This window comes from Microchirus variegatus (assembly GCF_963457635.1).
Source record: "Microchirus variegatus genome assembly, chromosome: 17".
NCBI classification, from domain to species: Eukaryota; Metazoa; Chordata; class Actinopteri; order Pleuronectiformes; family Soleidae; genus Microchirus; species Microchirus variegatus.
This window is the reverse complement of record NC_139818.1, coordinates 7,225,936-7,240,106: the sequence shown is the minus strand read 5'-3', so window position 1 is coordinate 7,240,106 and position 14,171 is coordinate 7,225,936. Positions and strand designations below refer to the sequence as shown.

At 40.3% G+C, this 14,171-nt stretch overlaps 1 protein-coding gene across 1 annotated transcript; it reads right to left on the bottom strand.

Moving 5' to 3' along the window:
• Window positions 1-2,782: 2,782 nt before the first annotated feature.
• Window positions 2,783-10,255, bottom strand: LOC310939187 (uncharacterized protein). The gene is made up of 6 exons (XM_083903865.1): window positions 10,124-10,255; window positions 6,229-6,329; window positions 5,635-5,706; window positions 5,487-5,544; window positions 4,649-4,685; window positions 2,783-3,299 (listed from the first exon to the last, which is right to left on the bottom strand). The coding sequence occupies exons 1-6, from the start codon at window positions 10,233-10,235 to the stop codon at window positions 3,278-3,280; spliced, it is 402 nt and encodes a 133-aa protein (XP_083759991.1). The 5' UTR covers window positions 10,236-10,255; the 3' UTR covers window positions 2,783-3,277.
• Between the last annotated feature and the right edge of the window lie 3,916 nt (window positions 10,256-14,171).

The following is a 14,171-nucleotide window of genomic DNA, read 5'->3' as shown; positions in this document are numbered from 1 at the left end:
ACCTTTTTCAACACTGCGTTTGAGAGACATGAAACATGACCTGTTTGTCAGGACACTAACCAAAATACAGGTGTTTAAGGGATAGTTTTGAGTTGTACAGTAAACCCTTGGTTCCAATGGCCAGCCTGTGCTGTAGAGGCTCCTTACTGAAATGTTTCTGCTTAAGAAAACACTCTGGACCATTTCGACCAGGGGTTCTCAAAGTTTTGATACCTGAGGGCCAATTTAGGAAACCAAAATTGGACTGAGGGCCACCAAAGGAAAAAAAAAAAAAACAAGAAATCCCATTTGTAATTTTAATGACCAGATTGTAGTTCTACAGTTTACACTTATTGGTCTGTATCCAGTAGGGGTAGGGAAGAAAAAAAAAAAAGATTCACATAGAAATCGCTGTTCTAACCATCCACGATTCTGAATAAATTATTTTTGGAAAAAAAATTAAATTATTTTAAGTTTCTATTTTTTAAAAACCACACAAAATAAAAGTTTGCGTTATTTGTGCGGGGTTTATTGTTGTAACTTCTTGGAGAAAAAGGCAGCTAGTCTAAGCTTTTATTCATGAAAGTTATTTTTTGGTACAGTAAGTAAGTTTTTATTTGTTTTAGATGAATAAATGTTAACTTGTCTTAAGTTTGCCTTTGTGTGATCACATTATCTTATACAAACGCCATTGTTTTGACTATGCATTGTACCAATCGAATCGTGACCCTAAGAATCGGAATCCAATCGTGAGCCACCCAAAGATTCACATCCCTAGTGTCCAATAAACATTTAACAAGCTTCTTTCAAAAATGTTCCTGCGGGCAGCCATTGGCCCGCGGGCCGCACTTTGAGAACCAATGATTTAGACAGACTAAAATGGCCACCTAGAATCTTTAGTTCCAAACCAAAGAAAATCGAAAGAAACTTTCATCATTTATTTAAGGGGACACAGGAGCTGAGGCAGCTTTACTGCTGCATTGATGGGTCAACTTTGTGGGACTCAAGTAAATCAGAGCTACCGATCAAACACCAAAATCACAAAACATTTTAACTTTGTGATGAGTCTTAGCCAGAAACTCAATCCTAAGTCACTCCGTCAATGTGTGATAGAAAACGTGCTGCATAGAGATGAACTGTACTGATGTAAGTGGTTTGCGAAGTGGCAGTAATGTAGCGTAAATCATTTCAAGTGGCCATCAAACGTAGGAATAAAATTAATACAGATCATTTATACAGACTTCTCCAACTGGAAACTTAATTTTTTTAGTCAATTTGTAAACAAAAACTTTGACAAACTTATTTTGTGGAGAACTCACTTGTGACAAAGTTAAAACATGGCAGCACAGCAGCTAGCACTGTTGCCTTGCAGCACAAACGTTTGTAAACCTGTCAGAACAAGGCCTTTCTGGTGCAAAATCTCCATCAGTCCAAACTGAACTCCATTCAAAACTGACCATAGGTGTGAATGTGACATTGAAAGGTCACCATATGTATGTTTGCTCTGCAATAGGCAATACAGAGCATATCAATGATTTAATGCCAAACAGTCTGTCGCCTTGGGGGTTGTTTGGAGGAGCTTGGTTTAGTCTTTGTTCTAATGGCAGGCCCTGTGCTGGAGGCCTGGGCGGGCCTCAGGTATACACAATTAAGTCATTTGATCTCGACTATGAGAAGACTCTGTGGCGACAGATAAAAGTTTAGACTAAACACCAACACCTTCTTTGGACAGGAAGCCAAAAAGCTGTGTTCACAGTAATGTTTAACCCAACTTCTATTTACATACACACACGACACGCAACACTTGATGTTCTCACACACACAATGACACACCTTATTTAGCCAAGATTCTGTTTGAAAACATGCTGTACTTGAAGATGGAAGGTTTTTTTTTTTTGGTCAAATCCAAATTTGTATCATGACATCACATGTGGCCCCAAACAAAATAGGAAAAAGAAATTGATTTCTTATTTCCTAAAAATTAACAACTTTAACAGACAACTCAACTCATGGCATAACAAAACAAGTAAACCTTCTTCAGATAGTGAGTGCCCAGCCTCTGGCTCCGCCTGTGTTGATCCAACAAAACTCAAAGAGCTTCCCCCTCCCCCCTTTTTTGCCAGGTCACTCAAACATCTATAAGTTTGTTTGTCATTGACAGCCAAGTGGAAATTACCTGAAAGCCTCTCAGCAGGAAAATAAATATCTCAGTGAGAGAGCTCTTCCTTTTATTTCAGCACAAAGCTGGACTTCATCTGTTAATCAGCACGCGATTGGCTGAGCAATCAGCTGCAGGTTGTGCTGTCCACTGCATTTGTGTACGGGACGAAACAATATGTACGTCATTTTATTAAGTGTTGAAGACTCATGGGAATTCATGATCAGGAGAGGGGATTCTCATCTCATCCAGCTGTGTAAAACGTGTTGCAAAATGAATTTAAATCATTAAATCATCTAAATCTTTCATATTTACAGGTGAAACGTGTGCCATGCATCTCACTCGTGCAGTGTTTCTCAAATCTTTCTTAAAGATGGAAAACTATCATCACTCAAAATCACCACGACTACTTCACAGCCATATTTGCAACACCTAATATCATTTTTTAATTGGTAAACTCAGACTTTGGGTATCACTGTACTAAATCATTAAAACTAGTGATGCACCAATGACTCTTTTCTCTGACTGTGTACAACTACGATTACTTATTTGAGCACTTGTCGATACTGATTACTTGGAAAAACTTTGAGTTTGACACGGAAAGATGAATATAAGTCAAGAGGTCAATATTTCAGCTTTTATTTCCAGGTATTTACATCCAGATATGTTCAAAAACTTAGAGGATAGCCTTGTTAATGGAACACATATCCTTATAAATAATACTGATAGTTGCAAATCCTTTGCTGTGTGTCGTGCTGGTTCTTTAGATGTTTATTTTTTAATAAAAGACTTGTGTTGAAGGAGCTACTTTTCTTCTTCTTCTTCTTCTCCTCCTCCTTGACAGTCTCGTAGAGCACAGGTGGTGTCAGGTGGTAAGAGCAGCATCACACCTGATACCCCATACTGGTATCAGTATTTGTGCATCCCTCATGAAAGACTGGACCACAAATATTCCCTTCTCAGCTAAAAGCGTTTTACAATAACTTTCTCATGCATTTTGCATTGAAACTATACAATATTTGGGTCATAAAATGAAGGAAAAGAAGTGAAAAAAAAGTGATTAGGCAGTTAAAAACTGAAATGGTCCGGTTTGTTGCAGGCAGCCAGATTGTGACCAAGTTGTCAAAGTGTCCACCGTGCTCACAGGAGAGAAGCCACACTCCTGAAAAGACAAAGACCCATGAGTCATCACAGGATATGTTACTCAGCTGAGCCAACTCACACCTCACTGTCAGCCTTCATTGAGACTTACACTTGGAGAATTACATTCCTGAGTTACAGAGCTGTCAATCATCCGACTCCCTTGGCTTCAGATTGAAAACAGATGAAAGAGGTGCAACTGAAGAGCCGCTCATTGCTGCTAAGTACTAAGAGAGTACTTAATATACGAAGCAGCGAAAGTCTAACGCCTGTAGGTGTAGTTGGTGAGTACAAGTGTGCAGTCACCTTTGACTAAGTGAAGACTGTGATCTGTACATGTGAAGATTGTGATCAGAACGTGAACAAAACATTGTCGGGGTGAGGATATGATATGATGAAAAACAGCACTAAATGAGCAAAATATGATTAACATATATATATATATATATATACATATATGTATATGTATACATATATGTATATATATATATAATTATTATTATTATATAATATTGAAGAGACAAAACTGCTCAACATTTAAGAAGGTTTTGATGTAATGACACTAAATAAGTGTGTGCTTGGCTTTTATTCAGGTTCTCCGGTTTCAGTCCACATGTCCAAAAACATGCAGAGGTTAATTGGACACTCGACTGCACATTTCCCAGAGGTGAGAGAGTGAATGATTGTTTTTGTCTCTATGTGTTTGTCCTGTGATAGACTGACGATCTGTCCAGGGTGTGACCCTGACCTTTCAGAAAACTATATCGTAAGAACAATCTTTCCCCCTGCGGGTGGTGCTGAAGGACGGTTAAGTACAAACTGTTCCTGTTGACCAAGCTGTGTGTTGTCTTATATCTCACTCCTTCATCTTCTACCGCTTTATCCTCCACATGAGGGGGGGGGGGGGGGCTTTGGTGCCTATTTCAGCTGACATAGGGTGAAAGGTTTGGTCACAACCTGGACAGACCACCAGTCAATCACAGGGATAAATAACCGTCCACTCTCATACTATGGTCAATGTAGAGAGTCCAGTTTGCCTTATGCTTAAATCTGTATGTTTTTGGACTGTGGGAAGAAAACGGGGAAACCAATTTCCAAGAAATGTGTCTTTTTTATTTTTTTATTTTCTTGAAAATGAATTCTTGCATTGAGCAGACTGAAAGTACAGGAAGTGTCCTCATCAGTAGGTAATAGTGCTCTTTGGATTCTCCTGATATATGACACCTGAAATAGTGTCAATCATGTCATGTACTCATATATATATATATATATATATAAACATATATATACATATAAGCATTTATAACCAGCAGCATATGTACTTGGCAGTATGTCAGTGATCAATGTGATTTAAGAAAAGAGAAATCTTACTGATAGAGGGATCCTGTGATCTCATCGATGAGGCCACCTGCAATACATACACATGTTAAGATGTGCCAAAGTTGACAAAAACAAACACAATAGTTCATACACAGCACAAACTAAAAAAAAAAAAAAAAAAAAAAAAGTTCTCAGAGAGTGCAAATTTTCCCACCATGATCCCAATAATCTGTTCCTTCGCCCATCACCTTTCCCTGGAAAATGTTAATCAAATCAATGTGCAGTTTTGGATGCAATCAGTCAATCAATAATTAATATTATTGTCCCATAGAGAAATGTGTGCTGGACTTCATGCTGTGCATCCATCCGTTCATTCATCGATTTTCTACCACTTTATCCTCCACAAGAAGGTTGTGGCGGGTGCTGTGAAAATCTCAACTAACAGGGTGATGGGGGGGTACACCCTGGACAGTTCATCGGTCCATCACACTGACACATAAAGAGACAAACAACCAACCACTTTCACACCTACGGTCAAGCTAGAGTGTCCAATTTACCTAATCCTCCCCCCACAGTTTTTGGACTGTGGGAGACGGCCAGAGAACCTGGAGAAAACTCATGCACACATGGGGAGAACATGCAAACTCCATGCAGCCTGGGGGGGTGTCTGAGCTGCCTTGGCAGAGGTCTGCGGTCTCCGAGTGCTTTTCTAGTTTTTAGTTTTAAAAAAATATACCAACTAAACATAAAAACGTTTTGAGTGTTTTCAACAGCCTGTACCCAAATCTGCAGCCACTCTTGTGTGTGTGACTATTTGGTTTCATATTGTCAGAGCATTATGATAGGAACCAAAAACATAAGGTGACAATCACTGTGAATATTTATATACCTGCTGTGCAAATGGTGTCACATAGTATGGGGCAAAGGTAGCAGGAAGAGCATTCCTCCTGGAAAAAAAGAAGTGCTAACATGAGGAAGTGCTGTCGTAATGGAATACTGCGTAGGATTTGCAGTATTTGCAGGGAGGACGTGCTTACCTGGCAGTGTTCACAGTAATCTGACTCATCTCCCTCTTCACATGGACACATGTCGCAGTCATCGGAGCAGTGCTAGGACACACACACACACACACACAGACACACAAGGGTGAATGCACTAAAAAGGCAATTAACATATTCCCCCGATGCAATTGTGATGTCACAAACAAAACGAGTTGAAGCAAGAATAAAACAACACCACAAGGAAACAAATGTTCAACTTTACAGACACAGAAACCTAAATATGAAATTTACAGTTACTTTAAGCTTTATTTAACTGTTATTTAATGACATTAACAGCATCTTTATAGACCTTTGAGTAGTATACGAATGAATAACTTTAATAACTAACATACCTTTATTGGAGTAGAAGTATTACCCTTTACTCTCAGGTATGCCAAAAAAGGTGAACCAATCATTAGGTAATGATGCAACTAAACAAATAACTAATCCACAATAATTTTACGATCAACTGGTCATAAATGATCTAATCTAAGTACCTCACTAAGCCAATCTTTAGTGAGGTACTTAAATACTATTCGAGGGTAATGATTAGTGTTACTGTAGCTTTATTCATCACTATCATCATTTTACCTTACAAATGGAGCAGATGCTGCACAGAGAGCCGGAGCGGAACTGCGCTATTTCACCTTCAGCCTCCTCTTCTTCCCTCGTGTCGTCATCTTCAGCCTCATCTGTGACAAAGTCAGCAGAGTCAACATCATGTATATTAGTGCAGATATCATATAAGTCATTCCTGAATTGTATGAAAAAGACAACAATCACTTAATGGTACAACTGGCAATTAGTTCAATAATTCCATAATAATCCATAATGCGAAACCTGGTGATTTCTGGCCCATCACGGGAGGCACTGACCAATCACAGGACCGTACAGAACCAGAGGGCGGTTCCTACTTACTGTTATACAGCTACTCTGCATACAGGTCCCTTTTCCAGCACCTGCCTACACTGTAAAGACACAGTTTTTTGTTGTTGTTTTTCAAAATACGTTTTTAAAGGTTTTAAAGGAGAGACACACAAGTAATGTGTGTCTGTCTGAGAGGAACTTGGGCCATAGAGATGTCAGTGTCCACATTACCTTTTTGTTTGTTTGTTTTTGTTTTTTTAAATACTACTCGATATGTCTCATGGTTAGATATGTTTCTTTGTCAATCCTGTTAGTGGCAAGAGAATAACATCGACTGTCTGGCCCAAAAAAAAGTTGCCGCCCTTTTCCAGTAACCATTGATTTTTGGTAGTACTGGCAGTTGGTCAGGTCTAGGTTCAGCAACATTATGTGCCCAGAGAATGAGGTCAGCTGACTACCTGTATATAATGAATTACCAGCTGAATGGATTTTTTTCTTCCCTGATGGCATGGGCATATTCCAAGATGACTATGCCAGGATTCATCAGGCTCAAGTTGTGAAAGAGTGGTTCAGGGAGCATGAGACATCATTTTCACACATGGATTGGCCACCACAGAGACCAGACCTTAACCCCATTGAGAATCTTTGGGATGTGTGCAGTGGTCTGACTCTCCCATCATAAATACAAGATATTGGTGAATAATTAATGCAACAGTGGACGGAAATAAATCTTGTGACATTGCAAAAGCTTATCAGAACAATGCCACAGTGAATGAGGGTCGTAAAGCTAAAGGCGGTCAAACGAAATATTAGAGTGTGTGACCCTTTTTTTAGGTGGCAACTTTTTTTTTGGCCAGGCAGTGTAGTGCAAATAATAATATTTTATATTAGATCTTGCTATTTTACTGTAGCTCTGAATATGACAAAAACGCTGTGTGCGATCACGCTCTGCGGCGTATGATATGGCAACATGTAGCGACTTTTCGTTGACAGTACATTACACTTACACAATACAATACACTCCATTACACTTGACTGGCTGAAATCATGTTTTCCTAGTTTACCCACTGGCAGCCATGTTTTTCAGTGAGAGCGAGTCTCTGTGTTGCACGCTGACCCCGTTATTGCCAGACGTTATATCACATCCATTGACAGTGTGTGGTTCGATTCCCAGCTCTATTAGTCCACATACCGATGCGTCCTCGGGGAAGACACACCCCATGCTCCTGAGTGTGAGTGTGTGAATGGGTATGAAAGATGAGCTGCACATACAGCAGATGTACTGTGTGAGTGAATGGGTGAAACCGTAGTGTAAAGCAGCTTTGAGTGGTCATAGAGACTAGAAAAGTGCTATCTATCTATCTATCTATCTATCTATCTATCTATCTATCTATCTATCTATCTATCTATCTATCTATCTATCTATCTATCTATCTATCTATCTATCTATCTATCTATCTATCTATCTATCTACCAATGGACATTCAGTGATATACTGTATTTTTCCAGTACCCAGGAATAAACCTCATTGAGATTAAAAATCTCTTTTCAAAGATTATCGTGGCCAACACTAGCTAAATTAGGGCATGGATATAACATTTTTGAGCATACAACATGTACAAATAATAAAACCTCTTGCATAATCAGCTATTTTTTTCCCCAATAAAATAGGTAAAAAATGCATTCAGGCAAAACAATCCGATGTTTCTGCCTCCAACACAAGTATTTATAAATACTTTACAAGTATCCAATGAGACCAGATGCTTCAGTTTCAGTCCATTTTGATGGATCTGCTGTAACTGATTCACACACAAACACATTGCCACACAGACACATCTGTACAGTCAGACTCTGTAATAACAGAATTGAATCAATGACATATGGTCACAGAAGATGCATCTAGGACACATTTTAACAGTCATACTTAACACTATCCACATGCAACTGGCTCAGATAAACCCTTTACTCTTGCTTTAAAGAATAAAGGCCGCTATATGAACTACTGATGAGTAAGTGGTTCTCTCTTTTTTTTGGTTATCCCAAAATAGACACAGTGCGGTGCAGGGACCACATGGATAAGCTGGTCTATTTTAAGACTGACATGTGTGACAGACAGAGTTTTGACAAAAACTGCAGCAGGGTCACAATGAAGAACCCCAGATAAACAAGCATTTCTATTATCTACTAACATTTTCTTTATCTGTCTTTGTTACTTTGCTGTTGTTCTTGAGTTACACTATCTGTAGATTCATGTAATTTACTCCGCACTGTTCTTATTTATTCATTTAGGACAACACAGCTTAACATAGTCCTGTAAGTGAGTGAGTTTTATACTAATTACTAATTCTCAGCTCCAGTCCCTAGTTAGGCTTTTGTGTTTAAAATACATTATTAAAAAAATGCATATATGCATAAATACATGACAATACAGAGAAATACATCACAGCACACATACGTCGTTGTGAATTCCATAATTGAAAGCCTCTTACAGAAAAAGCAGAATGTACAAACATAGAGCAATAATGCAGTATTTTTCAGTAACCATTCACACTGCAGTGTTAGCTTTTCTACACTGGCTCCCTGTACAGTTCAGAATTCAGATCAGGCCCCATCATACCTTAAAGCAGAACTATGCTGGATGTTTAACCTAATTTAACAGCTTTGGAGTCATAGTGATGGCTAAATGTCTTGTTGCAGGGAGATCGGGGGCTGTCTCCACTCCACTTACTGTCTGTTAACGGAAAACCAGCCTTGCAAGACTAGACACACACACCTTGACCAGGTAATGGCTATAAGATCAAGGCAAGGCAGGAAGTGAGGAAGAGGAAATGACTGGACAAGGGGCCACGCGCAAGTAAATGGCTTTTTTTCAAATGGCGAGAAGTGAAAACAAATGCACATGACCAGGAGAGGGGAAGCATCAGCAGGAGAGATTTTTAAAAAACAGTTAGGATACAAAGGGTAGACAGTGGATGGATGGATGTTTACGGTGGTGTTGTAAAAATATGTACCACTAAACTGTAGGGGGAGCTCCTCCACTCGTTTTTTCTTTCACCCCAACCAGCCAAGGCAGGTGGCTGCACATCTTTGAGTCTGGTCCTGTCAGAGATTTCTCTGTGTGGTGAATATCGTGATTATTCGTGAAACGGCGTTACCATGGCAATGGTACAAAGTTACAGGGGAATAACAACAGGAAATTGATCCCTAAGGCCAACATGTGCTCAAATACTCACATATATTTTGACACGCTTATCAACAGTAGCACACCTTCATATCTGATGTATGTCATGGCACAATGGCTCCACAGCACGCCACTGTAAAATTTTAATTCAACAGCATTTGCAGTTGGTTTTAACTACACATGTTGATCAGGATGAGATCTACAAAAACTCTCTTGGACACATGATGGCTGACCATTATCGCTGCTTCCAGCTATATTTATTAGTAAAGTTATTATTTGTGTTCATCATTATTATTAGTAGTACTAGCAGTAGTTGTATTCTAAACTAATTTACTGTCTTCTTTTCTCTTCTGATTCTGTTACCTGAGCAGATATGTGCGTTCTACACTACTGTATATTATTTTTATTAAAAGTACTTTGCCAAAAAAAAGGACATACCACCATCTTCCTCTGGCCCAGCTTCATCCTCCTCTTCTTCCACAGCATCTTTAGCTTCCTCTTGCACAGCCACTTCCTCTCCCGCCTCACTTTCAGTTGTGTTTGCCTCCATATCCTCATCTTCTTCCTCCTCGTCATCAGAATCCTCCTCCTCCTCCTCCTCTACTGCTTCATCCTCCTCCTCCTCCTCCTCATTGACCTCATCATCCTCAGCAGTCTCTTCATCTCCCACATCAGAGGTCTCTTCTTCCTCCTCCTCCTCCTCCTCCTCATCATCATCATCATCATCATCAGCCTTTTCAGTCTCCTCTTCCTCAGGAGCATCCCCATCAGAGGTCTCTTCTTCCTTCTCCTCCTCCTCCTCCTCATCATCATCATCATCAGCCTCAGGAGCATCCCAATCAGAGGTCTTTTCTTCCTCCTCCTCCTCATCATCATCATCATCATCATCAGCCTCTTCAGTCGCCTCTTCCTCCGGAGCATCCCAATAAGAGGTCTCTTCTTCCTTCTCCTCCTCCTCATCATCATCATCATCATCATCAACCTCAGGAGCATCCCAATAAGAGGTCTCTTCTTCCTTCTCCTCCTCATCATCATCATCATCATCATCATCAGACTCCGCTTCCTCAGGACCATCCCCATCAGCGGCCTCTTCTTCTTCCTCCTCCTCCTCATCATCATCATCAGCCTCAGGAGCATCCCGATCAGAGGTCTCTTCTTCCTTCTCCTCATCATCATCATCATCATCATCATCATCATCATCATCATCATCATTATCAGACTCTGCTTCCTCAGGACCATCCCCATCAGCGGTCTCTTCTTCCTCATCATCATTATCAGCCTCCGCTTCCTCAACATCTTCATCATCAGAGGCCTCCTCTTCTTCTTCCTCCATCTCCCCTTGTTCCTCTCCTGCCTGCTGTCTCACAGTCTCATCCTCCTCATCTGACTCTTCATCTCCTTCCTCCTCTGCTACCTGTTCATCTTCTTCTTCATCACCTTCACTGGTTCCACCTTCTTCAACCACACTTCTGGCATTAAGTTTTGCATCGGCCTCAGTTAAGTCCTCCTGGGCAACCACGAGCCCAGAGAGTTGTGTGTGGGATGAGCAGAGGAGCAGCAGCAGGAGCTTCACTATCCAGCCTTTCACAGGTGACATCTTGGAGAAGTTACACACCACTGTTAATCTTCAAATCCACGGTGGAGTAATGTCTCAATACAGATTCTTACGGCAAAAAAAAACAAACAATCAGTGGGTTTTTAACACCTCAAAAGTCATAAAATGTACAGTAAACTTAGTTTCAAGCTGCAGAGAGAGCGAAAAGAGAGAGCAAAGAGCGAGGGGGGCGTGTTCAGAGCAGTGTGCTTGTCATGTGCATGAGTGACAGAGGCACATGTCTGGAAAGAATGCTTGTCATGCCCTTAATACACAGTAAGGTGGAGTGTGTGTGTGTGTGTGTGAGTGTGTGTGTGTGTGAGTGTGTGTGTGTTTGTGTGGGGGGGGGGGGTTGAATAATCAATGGAAATCATTTGAATAATAAAGAAGAGACGTTAAATTTCTATTGTGCAAAATCATAATTTGGGTGGAATTATTTTTCATTGGTTGCTGCATTCAAAGATAAAACACTGGACACTCATGCTCACTAGAGTTCCACTGCTTCTTGATCCAAAATGTTATAATTGTTTCTTAAAGAAACTATAAAACTTCTTTGAACAGCACACAGATGTAACCAGCCTCAGTCGTGCAGTCGACCACTACCAAACATTTCCTCCTCAACAAAATAGAGGACTTCCTCCAAGTCTGTGACAAGTCCTTATGGATTCGATGTGGTGCTGATATTTCCTTATTAAGTTCAAACCAACTTCAAAGGATGCTCTGTGTTTCCTCCTCTTGACAGAGGTTGCATTATTTTTCTCGAAAGCTTACATATTTTCTCTTCAGGGCGGCCATTCTGGACCACCTTGTTTTTACAGTAGCCTATAACTTAAGATCCATGTAATGTAAGAGTATTAAACGCCGCTCTCCAAGCAGAAAAACATTTCGTCGCCAAGGATAGTCATTCGAGGCTCGAGGGAGGTCTGAGGGAGCTGTAGCATCGTTCTCTTCTTCTTTGGTAGGGATGCGTCCTATTCCCTGCATCCAGACTTGTACCGCCACAATGGTGAAGTCAGATAATACAGGACATGCAAGTATACCAGGGTCTGTGCAATGTGCCGCGCAATGCACAGTATACTCGGGCCTTTAAAAGTGAGGTGAGGAATATTCAACAGTGTGACTCCATAACAGTCTTGCATAAAATACCAATTATTATAACTCCAATGACTTAATGGACAACAGCAAATAAATAAATGAATAAATAAAAGGCAAACTTAAGCGTGGCTGGTGGCTGATGTGTGTTGATATGTGTTGATATTTGTGATTTTAACAAATCTGGGCAAATTGTCTGTTGTGCTGTACATTGTTCTGCAGCCACTGCAGCAGTTTTCCCCAGGACAAATAGACCCACTGTGGACAATAAGTTACATTTGAAATGATATGATTCAGCTGTCCCCAGCCACAGGAGGGCACATCATTGTACTCATTGTGTCAGTCCAATGGGAGAGTTGTCATAAAAATGCAGGCAGGAGCAACACATTAATTAATTAATTCATTCATTCATTCATTCATTCAAAGAGAAAATAAGGTGGCTGTGCATACATGGCACATGCAATCAACCATTAACCTTGATTAAAACTCACAACCGCCTGTGGCCAGTGCTGAAGCTTTATAGAGGCAAAACATATTATAGAAATGCATATTTAACAAACTGCTGCCCAATAACTGATTTTTTAAAAATACCAAACCAACAGCTCTCACACAAAGTCCTGACTCTGAATGGAATATTTGCTGTTCAGGCACAATGTCAAGTTGATGCATGGGCTGGACGTAAATAGAAAGAAATGGAGATGCTGGTACATCTATATATACACATATGTATGGATATACATACATGTATACATATATGTATGTGTGTGCATATATATAAACATATAGTATATATGGAATACAAATCCTAATGTGTCTATTCTGATGACATGAGGAGCATGGATATGTAAACTTACATTCCTGGCAGTTGCTGGGGGTTGTTTTTTGTTATTACTGTCTTTATATGTGGGTTTCAGGAGAGAGAGAGAGAGAGAGAGAGAGAGAGAGAGAGAGAGAGAGAGAGAGAGAGAGAGAGAGAGAGAGAGAGAGAGAGAGAGAGAGAGAGATCAGAAAATAACATAATCCATGTGTGTGTGTGTGTGTGTGTGTGAGTGAGAGAGAGAGAGACAGATAGAGAGAGCCTCTGACAGGTGACATAGTGACAGGTGGCTCTGCTGGTTATTTACAGTGAGGGCTTCTTCAATAGCCCTGCTCCACGATGTGACCTTCAATAGAACTCTTGCACACTGTAACTTAGCACCACAGTTCACTCTTCACACAAACCATGTCCCCCTCTGTTTGCGTCACATGGTTTTTTGTTACCTTCACAGAGGAGATTATGTTTTCATGGCCGTGGGTTTCTCTGTAAGATTGTCCTTTTGTTGTTTTTACAGTTGCCGTTTATTGTTGGTATTATTGGCAGTTGGTCAGGTCTATAGGTTTAAGCAACACTATGTGCACAAAGAATCAGGTCAGCTGACGACCTGAATATACTGATTATTCCATCAATGTTTTTTTTCTTTTCTTCCCTGATGGCACGGGCATATTCCAAGATGACAATGCCAGGATTCATCAGGCTCAAATTGTGAAAGAGTGGTTCAGGGAGCATGAGACATCATTTTCACATTGGTTGGTCACCACATAGTCAAGATCTTAACCCCATTGAGAATCTTTGGGATGTGCTGGAGAACGCTTTCAACAGTGGTCCGACTCCCACTATCAATACAAGATCTTGGTGAAAAATTAATGCAACACCGGATGGAAATAAATCTTGCGACGTTGCAGAAGCTTATTGGAACAATGCCACAGTGAAGGAGTGTGAAAGGCGGTCTAACGAAATATTATTTGTGACCCTTTTTTTTT